The sequence below is a fragment of the Cydia strobilella genome, chromosome 4 (genome assembly GCF_947568885.1).
Source record: "Cydia strobilella chromosome 4, ilCydStro3.1, whole genome shotgun sequence".
In the NCBI taxonomy this organism is placed as follows: Eukaryota; Metazoa; Arthropoda; class Insecta; order Lepidoptera; family Tortricidae; genus Cydia; species Cydia strobilella.
In genome coordinates, this window is record NC_086044.1 from 18,087,536 (window position 1) to 18,102,900 (window position 15,365).

Here is a 15,365-nt window from a genome sequence, read left to right on the forward strand (position 1 = left end):
TCCTTTATCTATTGTTGATGTTAATTGTAGCCATAATAATTTAGTTTTGTTGCTCTTTGACTTTGTACTACAAATTACATATTTTATTTACATTGTTTCACTTGATCTTTCATTAAACAGTCAATTTAATTGGATTTTTATATTCGCTGAAGAGAAATCAATAGCGTTCATTCCGTTTTATAATTTCCGTACAATTTCTTACAAAGTAAACCGTTTTCATTGTTATACTTATTTTGTATTGATATATGAGCTTGATGTTTAATACGAATCTAATTGCTAAAAATATGTGACGTTTTCAATCAAAAGGTACCACATTGTCGGTTGTCGATAAGGTTGATTTCTAATTGAAGCTAATAGGAAATAGCGCCTTGCTGACAAGCGACAATAAGTACCCTTTTGGTTGAAAATGGCACATATATGTTTCATTATGTTGGTTAACCAGAGATACTATTTAATTGATATACTAATCTGCGAAAACCGTGAAAGATATGAGCAGTGTGCCAAATATGGGTTTCTAAGGTATACTAATACTCGTATGTACCTATGATCTATGATGATAACCCGTAAGAACCTTACAAGTGACACGAATGTATTACATGCAATTATGATATGATATCAATAAACAAATAATAAATACGAGCAGGATTAAATAATATACAAGTAGATTTAGGTTATTTAGATAGGTAGTAAATAGTTTAATGAATAGTATAGGACATAAAAAACTACAACAAAGTATGTGCTTATCCTCGTACCTTAAAACATGTTTAATTCTGAAGCACTTAAAAACTTTGTATCACATAAATCACATCCCTCAGAATTTCGAATCCCTCACAATTTTAACAATGGATGGACAATGGAGCAACATAACCTTTTGACCCTCTTTTTGCAGTTTTATAAACTAGTATAATTAAGGCTATTTGACTGATTGTAAAGGATAAATAAGTATTAAAGGTTGGTGATCACCTAAGCACTAATGTTTGGTTTCGTTCTATGTAGAGCGAGGAGCTGCGGTCGCAGCTGGAGAACGAGCAACACTTCAGCCACGTGTACCGCGCGCAGGTCAGCGAGGTGCGCGCGCAGCTCGACGAGAGCTCACGCGCCGCGCGCGACCTCGAGCAGGAGCGCTCCAGCCTCATGCACCAGCTGCAGCTGGCCATAGCGCGCGCCGACTCCGAGGCCATCGCCAGGTAACCGGACAACAGAGCAACACTTCATTCATGTGTACCGCGCACTGGGGCCCGTTTCTCAAAAGCTTGTAACTTGTAATACAAGGGGATGTCACTTTTAGACAGCTTTTGTTAGAAAGGGACTTCCACTTGTATTACAAGCTATAAGCTTTTGAGTAACGGACCCCAGGTCTCGCTCAAACAACACTTGGCGTGGTGAGAGAGGTGGTGGCTGAGAGAGAAATGCACTCCAGACCTTCGCCAGGTCTTGCTTGAAATTCGTCGGAAGTCTATGCAGTTCTGTATTAGTAGCCAACTAGTCACCACATTGATAACCTTGATAACATTGATCAAGAGAGATGAATAAGCAAGGGTATTCTATGTAAGTGTTTTTTGTGTCAAATAACACGAAGAATTTCCCAAACAACGCTAATTTTGAACGTCCTTTTTTCCTCAGATCGATAGCAGAGGAGACAGTCGGCGAGCTCGAAAAGGAAAAGACCATGAAAGAGCTGGAGATGCGCGACGCTTTAGCCACGCACCGCAGCGAACTAGCAGGTCGGGACTCGCTCGTGCAAGGACTGCGCGACCGCGAGCATGAGAACCGCGCCACCATCGATCTGCAACGGAAGGTAGATACCTCTTCATTCTTCGTTGTAGATATAACCTAGCCGACTATAGACCAGCTATAGAAAACCATGAAAGAGTTAGAGATGCGGGACGCTCTAGCCATGCACCGCAGCGAGTTAGCCGCGCGGGACTCTCTCGTGCAATACTGCGCGGCCGCGAGCATGAGAACCGCGCCGCCATCGATCTGCAACGGAAGGTAGATACCTCTTCATTCTTCGTTGTAGATATAACCTAGCCGACTATAGACCAGCTATAGAAAACCATGAAAGAGTTAGAGTTGCGGGACGCTCTAGCCATGCACCGCAGCGAGTTAGCCGCGCGGGACTCTCTCGTGCAATACTGCGCGGCCGCGAGCATGAGAACCGCGCCGCCATCGATCTGCAACGGAAGGTAGATACCTCTTCATTCTTCGTTGTAGATATAACCTAGCCGACTATAGACCAGCTATAGAAAACCATGAAAGAGTTAGAGTTGCGGGACGCTCTAGCCATGCACCGCAGCGAGTTAGCCGCGCGGGACTCTCTCGTGCAATACTGCGCGGCCGCGAGCATGAGAACCGCGCCGCCATCGATCTGCAACGGAAGGTAGGACAACTCTATTCATCATGAGGCCTTTTACATCTTTACAGAACGATTTAAGCAGCGCCTGTACGCGAGGGTCTCGTGACTGTATACCTAATACAATGCGGGACGGCATTTCCAACCGCATTTGTGGCAGCTGAAGTAGAAGGTGAAGTCAACTGCATCTGAAGAATGGTTCCTCTTTGCGTGTTTTCCGTGCTAGATCTTGGAACCAGGCGTTTTCGTGGCATACCTCCAATTCTAAGGCATAAACTATCCCGGATTGCCAGATTGGTTCTATAACGGTTTAGTGTCAAAATTACTATATGGTCGTTGTGTTCCCAGGAGGTAGACGAGTTGCGGCGCAGCGGCACGGCGCTGGCCGAGCGCGTGGCAAGCTTGCAGCGGCTACAAGAGGAGGTGGAGCGGCTCAACAAGAAGCTCAACTCCGAGATCATGCTCAAGCAGCAAGCCGTCAACAAGCTGGCCGAGATCATGAACAGGTCAGTCTGCTCAAACTATGGTGTGCTCCTGTTACTTGTTTTCTATACGAAACCAATACCAGAACCGGGAATTCCTGGTTCTCGCTCAATTCCCTAGCTCAAAATAACTTTCGGTTTACTAAATCATCTGTGCAAAAAAGGCGAATTGTCAAGAGTGTAAACTCTCTGGCCTTTCGAAGACAAAATTTTAGAGCAAATTAGGAATGATGCTTTGAATGCTATTTTGTCTAACTAACCCGTCAAGCTTCCGCGGAAATGAGCGGCTGGTTGAAAGGAACGTGTACTTATAGCAGCGTGAGAAAATTTTACCAAGTGATGTACAATCGGGGAGATTCCCGGTGAACCACCTTAAGGGCAAAAATCGTTTAAACGTCCTGCAGACGGTCAGGCGATATCATAAAAGTGATGACCAATAAATAGCATGGCACTAGACTTATATTGACTGGGATATGGACCGTGATTACTTTTGTATTCAATATAAGTCTAGTGAAACTAGCCGTGAATCATTACAAACTGCAATAGCATGGCACAAAAAAAGTAGATATTGAAAAAAAGGGTTAGCTCAGGTAAAGTTTATTGCCGTCCATTGTCTTTGTGATGGGCGGCATTTGCAAACTAAGATAAGGAATCCAAAATGCATCCTAATTGGTTATTTTTACGGGGAAAATTTTTCTGAAGTGGTTCACCAGGAATGTCCCCGATTGCACTTTATGCGTGTTTCTTTCATTAAAATTTAATATCTGGGAGACCGAGCTTTGCTCGGAAAACACATAAAAACACAAAAATGCGCGTTATCCCAGAGATAATTCATAATATATAGATAATTTTTATGTTTATTGCGAGACAAATTTATATGTTTTTAATTCTGCCTGACAGGAAAGACATGAACCCGGCCGTGACAAAGAACAAGAGCAAGATGTCGGTGCGCAAGGACAAAGACTACCGCAAGCTGCAACAAGAGCTCACTCGGGAGAAGGACAAGTTCGACCAGCAGGTGGCCAAGATGCAGCGCGACTTGCAGGACACGCAGCAGCAGCTGCTAGAGGAGCAGCAGACCCGACTGAAGCTCGCCATGGAGGTAACATACATATATACATGTTACAACAAGCGACAACGACAAGTCGCCAGGACAAGTTCACCCAGCAACCAAGATGCAGCGCGACCTGCAGCACACGCAGTATCGTGTATTCCATGGTGTAGACGATTTACGGTAAATCAGTACACCTGAAGATGTTCTTTCCGTGTAGAATATTTATCAGAGACTCTAACTTTATAAATGGTGGCTTCTCATGTATAAATAAGTATTCTTGTTACTTTTTTTTTGTATTGGTACAGACATTGCTCGAAGATATATAGATCATGGGGTTTATTTAAAGAATATTTTAGCGTAAGCAAATTCGCGAGTCCTTTTTGTGTACTTAAATGGTATTTTAGCATTCGATTCGGATGGCATAGCAACCAAGCTTATCAAACTCTGTTCACAGGTCGACAGCAAAGACGTAGAAATCGAGCAGCTAAAAGAGAAACTCGCCGCGCTAACCTCCGAAACAGCTTCCCAATCCTCCGCTGACGCAGAAGACGGGGAGACCGAACAGACCCTCGAGGGTTGGCTCTCCGTGCCTATCAAACAGAATATAAGGCGCCACGGCTGGCGCAAGCAATATGTAGTAGTGTCGTCGAAGAAGATCATCTTCTATAACTCGGAGAATGATAAGCAGAATACTACGGATCCCCTTATGATCTTGGATTTGAGGTTAGTAAACACGAATCATGTGGTTGGTCATGCCATGCCTATAATTTTTGGCAAAAATCATGTTTTGTGTGTTTTGGTGAATGAAAAATGAGCGGATAAGTGCGAAAAAGTTTGTAATTATGGTCATCATTTTACACAAATACCCCCACTTCATCCCGTAATGCTCAACAAGTTAAGCCGGGACTCCATACGTCTGTAATGTGTAATGTAATCCATCGTGTAATGTAACATGAATTCCGCGTGTGGACGGCACTACGAGCATTACATGTTACGCTCATGCCGGATCCGTCGCTTGTCGGGTTTTAGCGGCGCGTCCACGTAATCTTACATTACACGTTACAGCCGTCTGGACCCGGTTTTAACTGGCACCTTTAGATACAAATGATAAACATGACAGTTCTGTGTTTATGCAAAAAAAAAACATAAAAGTATTGCAATTTAATTAATATTAACCAAATATTGTCTATTGCAGCAAAGTGTTCCACGTCCGGTCAGTGACACAAGGCGACGTGATCCGCGCAGACGCCAAGGACATCCCTCGGATATTCCAGCTGCTGTACGCCGGCGAGGGCGAGGCGCGGCGGCCGCAGGACGCGCTCGACCAGCCGCAGGACCAGACCGACCAGCATGGTAACGAAACACATCCCGCGTTTCTTTTCTTCGCTGGATACCGTCGACAAGGACGCGCGTTGCTTATATCAAAACTCCTAATAAGAGCAATGTGTTGTTTTGATGACCGGTCTGGCCTAGTGGGTAGTGGCCCTGCCTGTGAAGCCGATGGTCCTGGGTTCGAATCCCGGTAAGGGCATTTATTTGTGTGATGAGCACATATATTTGTTCCTGAGTCATGGGTGTTTTCTAGGTATTTATATATTATATATATCGTTGTATGAGTACCCATAACACAAGCCTCCTTGGGTTTACCGTGGGACTTAGTCATTTTGTGTAAGAATGTCCTATAATATTTATTTATTTAATGTTGCTGAATGTACCAAGGCGAGGAAACATTCCTGGGGACGAATTGCAGGATTTTTTATTTATTAATACATTTCTTAAGAAACTTAAAGTCACTGCTGCTTTGTAACACATTATCAGATTATCACGTATAAAAAGTAATCGCTATCCGAGTATTACTTTAACGTTTTGTGGTTATAATTGGTCAAACCAAATTGTCAGTAAATAAGAACAAAAAAACTATACTCATCCTTTTCTTTTGGGTGCTAGTACTAGTGTAAGACAAATATAGTATGATTCTCTCTGTCTATGTTTCAAATGAGACAGTCCTTTGACAAACTATATTAACACATCCCTGGTAGCACTAGCTGTAACTGCGTTGGAAGATCTGCCATCTAGTGGCCTAATTCGAAAAAGCAAACAAACAAGTTGGCACTTTCGTCAATAAAAGGCAGGCTTTTTCTGTCCTGCTCCCACACTGTCCCTATAACTTAGAGTGTATCGGTTGTTGTGTTGTGTGGCAGGCAACACGGTGCAGCACAAGGGGCACGACCTGGTCAGCATCTCGTACCACATCCCGACGGCGTGCGAGGTGTGCACGCGCCCGCTGTGGCACATGTTCCGTCCGCCGCAGGCCTACGAGTGCCGCCGTGAGTACATTTTAAGTTTTAACTTTTTCTCCAATATGCTCGGAAATATTCATATTACCTATTGTAGCAAAAATAATACGGAATGTGTTTAGGGTTCCGGTACCCAAAGGGTAAAAACGGGACCCTATTACCAAGACTCCGCTGTCTGTCTGTCCGTCTGTCACCAGGCTGTATCTCACGAAACGTGATAGGCTAGATAGTTGAAATTTTCACAGATGATGTATTTCTGTTGCCGCTATAACAACAAATACTAAAAACAGAATAAAATAAATATTTAAGTGGGGCTTCCATACAAAAAACGTGATTTTTTGCCGTTTTTTTTTTTTGCGTTATGCTACGGAAGCCTTCGTGCGCGAGCCCGACTCGCACTTGGCCGGTTTTATTTTTAACGTTTGGCAAGCCATTTCCGTCAGTAGAAAGAGGCGGCAAATTTAAAAAATGTTGGCAATTAGGGTTGTCGTCCCATAGAAAATTTGAATTTCTCGCCTTTTTCTACTGACAAGATTTGCTTGACCAACTATACGTAACTTTTTTTATGAAACATCACATTAGGATTCAGTTACATTTACATGTACACGGTGTAATATAATCTCGTGATTGCATGCAGGATGCCGCATGAAGATCCACGCGGAGCACGTGTCGGAGGCGGAGTCGGTGGCGGCGTGCAAGCTGCACGCGGACCGCGCTAGAGAGCTGCTGCTGCTGGCGCCCGGCGCGCCCGACCAGCGGCGCTGGGTGGCGCGCCTGGCCCGCCGCGTGCAGCGCTACGGCTACCGCGCCGCGCACACCAACACCGGCACCAACACCAGCCACGACCACACCAAGCTGTCGCCCAGGTCAACATATTTTGAGTGATAGCTTGTTTTTATTTGTTACGATAAACGATTTGTACTGCCTGCTCCCAACTTATTATAGACCGCGAGCCGGGCGCAAATTTTGTCAGTCATCGCCTCCCGGGCGAAAACTCGTATAACGGTTAACGGCTATGTATGAGGAACCCTCGTGAACGTCAGCCGCCGCTGACGCTGGAAATCTGTTCCTGGCCCGCGGTCTATTAGAAACGTAAATAGAACGTCGATAAGTCTTTTGTCGACATTCCAAAATCTAATGCGAAATTGATTTTTATGTCGACCCTTTACAAATAGATTATTTGACCGGCGTTATTTCGTTTGCAGAGACTCGATGCGCTCCAACCTGAAGATATCGTACATGAACGCGAGCCAGCGCAGCTCCACGCTGCCCGCCAACGCGTCGCTGCCGCGCCAGTAGCGCCACCTGTGCTCGCGAACGTACACTGACGATGGAAACATGTTTCGATCCCACTTTCGTTCATCACCCATCGGTTTGTACTAACATTATATTTTAGTAGACGTCGTTTGTTTTAAATGTGATCGGTTTTCGTCCGCTCGACGGCGTTATATTTTGTTACGATATTTTTCGATGAATCTATTGAAAATTTGTTTTTGTAACTTATTCAGTGATTTATAAAATAAGCTAGTCTCATGTGGTAAGTTCAAATTTCGCCTAAGTTAAAGGATTCAGCTTGACCGCTGTGATAGTTTTTGATAATTTACAAGTGAGTACTTACGTGTGGCACGCGTTTGGATCGATCGAAGCGTCGCAGGAACTCAATTTGCGCCTTGCACATTTGCGAAGTTTTCGTACAGTTGTCAATAATCTCTATTCGCACCTTTATGCCAGTTGCGCCCTAATGACGTGGTACCTGCAATAATATAGTTTGGCAAGCAATTTCCGTCAGTAGAAAAAGGTGGTAAATTTAAAAAAAGGCGCGAAGGATTGTGCTGCCATAGAAAATTTTAATTTCGCGCCTTTTTTTTCTACTGACAGTGGATTTGCCAGAGTATATCTTACACGACCAACCGCACTGGCACATTTATCTCGAATGCATTCAGATGAACGAATAGCGTCAAGTTGAGTGCCTGGGCGGTCGCGATCGCAATCACGTCTCGTGTTAATGTTATACCGCAGCATATATTGTTTATAAAATAGCTCATATTAATTTTAGGGTGTTAATTACACACAATACGCAGACTCTCATCTGGTATCTCCTTGCATCCTCGCGTTATGATTACTCGATAGTTTTGTACAGTCACCATCATATATGTATATCGGAGCAGCCGAGGTGCTTAAAAATATCTGAACACGCACTCTAACGCCTTGACAATAGAGGCGTGTTCAGATATTTGTGAGCGCCTTGGCCGCTCCTATTTATCTGATGGCGACTGTACACGCGCCATCATCTTACAATATCAAGGCAACGATTATAAAGTTGCAGTTTGAAAATGAATTTGGCTATAACTTGGGCCAGATATATAATGTACTAAATTCATATTATTCTCAGTAAAAGTACAAGTAACAAAGTCCCACATTTATGCTCCCTGTGTTATCAGAACACGACGGCATGTTTTTTTTTTCTGGGACCTCATATCTCTACCTATGTAGATCTTTGCAATTCCATACTAAACAAGTACCTTAATTCGTTTACCACTGATTAAATGTTCATATAATAATCTATGTTACATTACTCGGACATAGTATATTTCTCTTTATTTTTGTAACGCCTATAACCAGATTTGCATTTTATTATATATAGATATTTTTAGGGTTCTGTACCTAAAAGGTAAAAACCCTACCCCCTACCCCTACGACCTTATTACTAAGACCCCATTGTCCGTTTGTCTGTCACCAAGCTGTATCTCAAGAACCGTGAAAGCTAGGCAGTTGAAATGTTCACATATGATGAATTTCTGTTGCCGCTATAACAACAAATACTAAAAAGTACGGAACCCTCGGTTGGCGAGTAGCGACTCGCACTTGTCCGGTTTTTTTGTTATATTATCGTGTTAAAATTCTTTGTGTTTCACTTGTTCATAACCAACTTATAATTTTATTCGTTATCACTGTATTGTAGAAAAGGTTCCAGAATAACGTAAATATTTATTTTAAATGTTGTGATACTAATACTATCAATGTTTGTAAAAAAAACCTATACGGCCTACAGCGGCGTATTTAAAAAATTAATGGCCTAGCATGGCCATAAACGTTCCAATTAAATGTTATCGGTATAACGACGCAATTGTGACTGAGTAGGGTCTTATAACTTGGTGATAATCTGATTCTAAACCCAATTTTCTACGTCGTATTGCACTTTTTACTAATCAATATGAAATAGCGGTAGTGACAAAATGCGATTATAATGTCATTTATTCTGGTGTTAAGTGTTAAAAACTGGCGTTTGTTGCTTTAAGGGAAACATCGTTACAGAATCGGTCCGTTTGAAAATCTAGTTTTTTATAATGACTTATGGAATCACACTATTGTACTAATAACTGCACTAGTTACTAAACTATTCACATTCTGCACTCGTTGCGTTCTTCTAGATAGGAATATTACGAGTAATGTGAGAACTCTTGACGGGACCTAACGTGTTAGAGTAAGCAACGTGCTGCCGCACTTGCAACTTAACGAAATCAGTGCCATAAGTGATTTGTTTAGTGAAACGGCTTCGGTACTTGCTCAAAACCATTTTACACTAAATCCAGCGAGTTACTTAATTATATAAGACTCCCATTCGGGCTTCCTTGAATCATACGATCATTTTATACTGTTTAGACTAGTGTAATGCGCTTATTGTATCGTTATTATAAAAGCGTTTTGTAGGTTATGCGAACTATACTATCTAAATGCTTAATTCTGTGTCTGACGTTAATCTTTGGCGGGACACTGATATTTATGTGATTCAAAGCAATAACAACAATCGGTTGTCGCACAGAGTATCGACTAATATAATCTAATTCGGAGTATAAGGGTGCCAAATACCGATTTGGTGAATTACCTATTAATGGTACAAAACTTGTAATTATCCCTGGTTGCTATGCTGCGAGACGGCGTCAATCGAGGGTTATTACGATGCCAAGTCAATACTTATAAACACCAATTTTAATACGCCTTCGTAGGTTTATATAACATTTTCTACAGATGTGATTTTAAAGTACAAAAGTGTCGAGAGTACATACTTGTTCATGTACTGACCTTGCCAGAAGTCAAGGGGTAATGCGGTATTACTCTTGGCGGCTCGCTCAATTGTTTAAGGCCCAAGCAGACGGAATGCATGTTGTGTATTACAAGTTGCGGTATAGTATTTCGTTTTAGTTTTTGGCTAATCCAAATACAAAACAATAGTTAAGTTTACCGCGAAACACGGTAGTCAAGAATTGTTACAACTATCTTGAAGGTCCAATGGATTATCGACTCTATCTCTATTGTTCATAGACCCATTGAATCTTCAAGACAGTGCTAACGACTTTTTATGATTATGTTTTGCGGTAAACTTAACAATTGCTTTGTATTTCTTAAAGAGTCCTCGGCAAGCTGGGGTCTCCATACAAACGTAGTTACGCTCTCATTTCAAAACGACTAGCTAGATTGTTCTGAAACTATGTACCTACAATAGGATAAGGTATATCTAGGTCTGTAATTAGTTTATGTAGCTTCAGATATCATAGTAAAAAAATACAGCGAGTTTAAGTTTTTCATTTAATTTTTTTTTTTCATTTTTATTAGTTTTTCATACAAAACTTGTTTTTGCTGTATTTCGTTTGTTTTATATAAACTAATAACAGACATAGATATACCTTATGTATGTATGTATGTGCAAAGGTTCATTACAATCCAACACGTAGTTCCAACATGAGAACGAGACCCCGTTCAAGGGGAAATTCGGCCGAGCTTGCCGGGGACGCTGTGAATTGGATTGGAAAAAACAAAACCAAAATGCTATCCGTCCGTTTGAGCCTTTTCGAAGGCCATACCGCGCTCGTTGAGCTGTGATAGTGAGGACGTGTCTACGAACAGCCGTGGTGCTACAGGAAGCAGGCCTCCGACGCATTGTTGTTACATTGGTTCTTGTTGAATAGATGCGCTGTTTATTATTGCTCTACACACTGTTTACATTCCTCTGACGAAAGCTATGTTGCGTTTTGTTTATCTTAGTTTTATATTGACTCAAGTTCAACTCTCTCGCTTGTCCAGTTATCGCTTTTATATATTTTTAGATATAAGTCCGAAACAATCTCTGTTCATTTATGTACTGACATACGAATTTCAAATTTACCTAGGTACTTAAGTGTTTGATAGATGGCAATCACCGTAGTTATACGCTTATTTTTGAGATGCATTTTTAAATATATATAATTAGGCAGCTGTTGCATTGTGTTACTCCATTCCATGATATTTTATTTTTCGCGCGTTTGGAAATGGTTCGTTTGCCAAAGAAAATTTGAAAATCAGCATAAACAAATTATTTCACGTCTTATTTTATTAATCCACGTTTTGTTTCCGTGCTTGTCATTAATATTAATTCAGTATGATAATAATTATTGTTATTTACTATGCATAATTATAAACCTGATTTTATTACACGACATTTTTCGGGAGTATTTTTTTAAGTAATCGTAGCCTTATCCTTTATACACGTTTGTATGTTAAGAAATACTCCCAAATTGTCTTGACGTATAACACTCCGATAGTGGACAATGTAAAATCATATTATGTAAATTATTTATTATTATTCAATTACATCTGATATTGTAACGTTTTATTTATCGAGCTAAAATTGTAAGTTCCTAACTAGCTAGCTTCTCATTTGTAAAGAATACTTCTCAGTAAGCTTGTCGCTGATAGTTTGTTCGGCTTATCAGTTATCGCGTAGTAGGTGTAACGTTATTACTCTAATACATTATGAATCTATTACTTTATACAATGATTTCGGAATTGAGTATGCGCCCGTGCGCGGGCTGAGCGAATTATTATTATTATTATATATGCCTACGTAATACGTGTCATGCAATATACTAATACCACGTGCCTTAGCTACGGCCCACTCCCATATCATCTAGGCAAACTATGATCTATCAATAGTTATTATAATGTACATATGTTTTAAAATAAACCGATATTTTATGGATTTTTAAGGAATTTGTATATTGTAAAGATTATTAATTAATTTTATCATAAAATTAATGCCTAGCTAATAAGTGCTACATTTGTGAAAAATAAATAACATTTAAAAAACTCATTGTTTTATTTCGAAACTCTTAATATTAATAATTACATACAACATTAATAAAATTTGCAATAAAACAATCAATAATAACAATTTGATTAAACAAAAGATAACAATAACATCGTGAACGACAAAACAATACAATATTCTAGCTGTGTGTGATGTGGTTCCATACAACGAACCCGCAGGCGGCGTTGCCGTGTCGTGCGAAACTTCTATACTGTTGTGAGCTTACGACTAAGTGAATACTGATATGGGATGCATGTGTGGATCTGGTCCCATTCATTTCATTATATATTATCAGCTCCGTCCATAGGCTGAACGCGATATAATTTTTTCTCGAAATTGAAATAATACATGATAAGGCTTGTATTTTAAACGTCATGTTCAAAAACCATCATTTAGAATTTAGATCCCAATATCTACCTACTCTGAAGGCAATGGATAAAGGGAATTTTGGAACTATTGATTTTCTCAGAACAGATTGCTGTATCTAATGATATGTTCAATAATAATTCATTCTAGTGCTACATCGGAATTGATACTAGACCCAATGGGATCAGAACAGACAACAGTGTAATCAGAACAGACCGACGGATTTCTTGAGGTCCTTCTGCTTCCAGCCGGGTAGGGCGCGGAACTCGCTGTACGGCATGTGGAACGCGGACACGAAGTCGTCGTGCGTCAGGTAAAGCTGGAAAATGTTCCAGTTTAGATGGTCAGCGAAGTGGAAAAAGTTTAGAATACTTGAGCTCAGGGAGTTGAGTTTGGCGGGCCACATCTTAGAGGATATAACCAAGCGGAGACGCCCTGTCTGTAATTTTCTGTACAAAATTGTCTGCCGATTTTTGCGGGGGAGGGGCACGTCAAATGTATACGTAACGTAAAAATAGCCATGTCGGATAAACGTCAGTCCATACATTGTGTATGACCATTGGCCGCCTATTTTCGACAGAGGGGAACGCCTGTTAATGGCCACTCCGTTTGGTTATATCCTCTAAGGGCCACATACATAACTGAATATGGTATTTGGCTGCTAGTCAAATCAGTTTCTTGTCTCGAACTGTCAAAACGATTTGCTACTATAGAATTTATATGAAACACTAGCATGTGACGTCACGATCAAATTACCTACTCTTTATAGTTTTATACGGATTTTAAAATAGAAATTGTGTCTAAAAATAACTGCTGTCTATGTTTCTTTATCAATCTTCTGGTACTTTATTTCTTGCATGGTGTAAAATAATGTATTTTAAATACAGTCTAATACCCTATTCATTAATTGATTTGCTGAGTCATTTCCACATACGCATGGAACTGTTTTTCGACTTCTCGGAAATGAAAAGTGTTATTTATTTTAAGGGTATATCACTTCACAGTGTAATTGCCATCACATCAGGTCGTTAGGACCCTAGATAAATCGAAGGAGGCATTCAAATACTATAGGAACACCAGTAGACAAGGAGGCGTTGTTGTCGCTCTGTACGGCGGTGTTGCCACACCGAATCATATCTAGACTACTATAAATAAGTTGGCCGTACCTCTTTAGCCAGCGGATCAACGTCAGACGGCAGATGGTCCTTGGGCCCGCGCAGCACCGCCAGCGGGTACTTCTCGTGCTGGTCGAAGCGATTGGCGTTGTTGCCGCTCTGCAGCGCGCTGTTGCCATTCTGCACGATGGCCTTGCCTTCAAGGGCGCTGATGATAGCGCTGAATGTTTTGTGGCCCTGGTAATGAAATCAATAAACCCGTTTTGGTTGCTTGCGAAGGAAAGAATCTTTCATAGTTGTTAAGTCACAATGAATAAGGCTAAGGTCTTGGTCTCTGGTGGGCCCCGTAAGCTGCTTCGATTCTATGTGAATGTTGCTGACCCATAGAAATTTATAGCGTATGGCGTCAACCGGAGGCCAAGAGTCGGGGTTACACAACTGTTTTTAACCATTAACATTTGCAAATTTTTAATGTATGGGAAATTTCATAGTTCACTGCTGCTCAATGCTGGCTGACACTGATATTTACTAGTACGAAGGTAATTAGTATTTACTTTCCACATGGAGTGTTTCCAGTGCGGGAAGAAGCCCGTGAAGTGCGGTGGCTCCCGGCCCTGGCTCAGCACGATCACCGGAGTTTCGGAGTCGCGTGCTGCAGGATCTGCGAAAAAAACGCATGCGTATTGACTACATGGACGGTAAATTATCATATATTCTAAGATATCATTTGTTGCCTGGCGGGAACAAATGGGTATACTCCTAAAAAACTGACAGCCGAGTGAATCAAGCGCTCGCTAGAAGAGGCTCGACTCTCACTACACTGACTGCTGTACGTAATGCTAACGAGATAGATATTGTAAGTAGGGTAGGTACTCGTACAGTCCGACCCCTGGACGATATAATTACATAAATAAGTATATTTAAAGAATACCTTGCGCGAGGTAGGCCCTCGCGAGCGCGCGCGCGTCATCCCTGGCGCGCTGGCAGCAGTGCGCGCCCAGCCACACGAACACGCCGGTGTGCGCGTCCAGTAATGCCGCTGTTTCTGGCGCCAGGTCGTACTGGCTGAACGAGATGATCTCCTCAACTGAAAATACAGAAAATTATAATTGAAATTACTAAAAACCTGTCGAACGACACCGACTGCTGAGTAAAATCATCGCGTAATATCTTCTACTACCCCATTTTTGAATAAACCACGTAAGTTGTACAGCGTATTTACTAATCAGAGTATGCCACTTTTAATTGTGTTATAATTTAAACACATAAAACTTACAAGAATACTGCCCAGGAGCACCCAAAGACACGTAGAACAGGCGCGACGGCAGCGGGCGTTCCATCTCCTTCAGCGGCGAGGCCACTAACAAGTCGCGGCGGTCTCCGATGGCCGCCCAGAAGTCCGGCTTTTCTTTGCCTGAAATTATAACTTTATTTTGCCATAATACTGTTCAATGGTGCAGGCTGGAGAGGAGAGAAGATAAGTCAGTAAAAGAGGCAGGTGGAGCCAAGGAGTTTGCAGGTTCAGATCAACTTATTCGTCGAGTGGGCGGTAAATTAAGCCCTCGCCTTTTGTG

The 15,365-nt window shown here is 41.5% G+C and overlaps 2 protein-coding genes across 2 annotated transcripts in view; one reads left to right on the forward strand and one right to left on the reverse strand.

Moving 5' to 3' along the window:
* LOC134740765 (rho-associated protein kinase 2) overlaps positions 1–12,300 on the forward strand; it is a 26,605-nt gene extending 14,305 nt beyond the window's left edge. The window contains exons 5-13 of the mRNA XM_063673366.1: positions 997–1,187; positions 1,624–1,798; positions 2,702–2,859; positions 3,736–3,937; positions 4,344–4,612; positions 5,085–5,242; positions 6,091–6,216; positions 6,824–7,052; positions 7,392–12,300. Of these exons, the coding sequence (XP_063529436.1) occupies positions 997–1,187; positions 1,624–1,798; positions 2,702–2,859; positions 3,736–3,937; positions 4,344–4,612; positions 5,085–5,242; positions 6,091–6,216; positions 6,824–7,052; positions 7,392–7,485 (1,602 nt within the window). The 3' untranslated portion in view covers positions 7,486–12,300. The remainder of the gene's footprint in view (positions 1–996; positions 1,188–1,623; positions 1,799–2,701; positions 2,860–3,735; positions 3,938–4,343; positions 4,613–5,084; positions 5,243–6,090; positions 6,217–6,823; positions 7,053–7,391) is intronic.
* Positions 12,301–15,365, reverse strand: part of LOC134740766 (villin-like protein quail) — an 18,079-nt gene continuing 15,014 nt past the window's right edge. The window contains exons 13-17 of the mRNA XM_063673367.1: positions 15,068–15,205; positions 14,723–14,878; positions 14,346–14,452; positions 13,843–14,028; positions 12,301–12,995 (exon numbers count right to left, since the gene is read on the reverse strand). Of these exons, the coding sequence (XP_063529437.1) occupies positions 12,882–12,995; positions 13,843–14,028; positions 14,346–14,452; positions 14,723–14,878; positions 15,068–15,205 (701 nt within the window). The 3' untranslated portion in view covers positions 12,301–12,881. The remainder of the gene's footprint in view (positions 12,996–13,842; positions 14,029–14,345; positions 14,453–14,722; positions 14,879–15,067; positions 15,206–15,365) is intronic.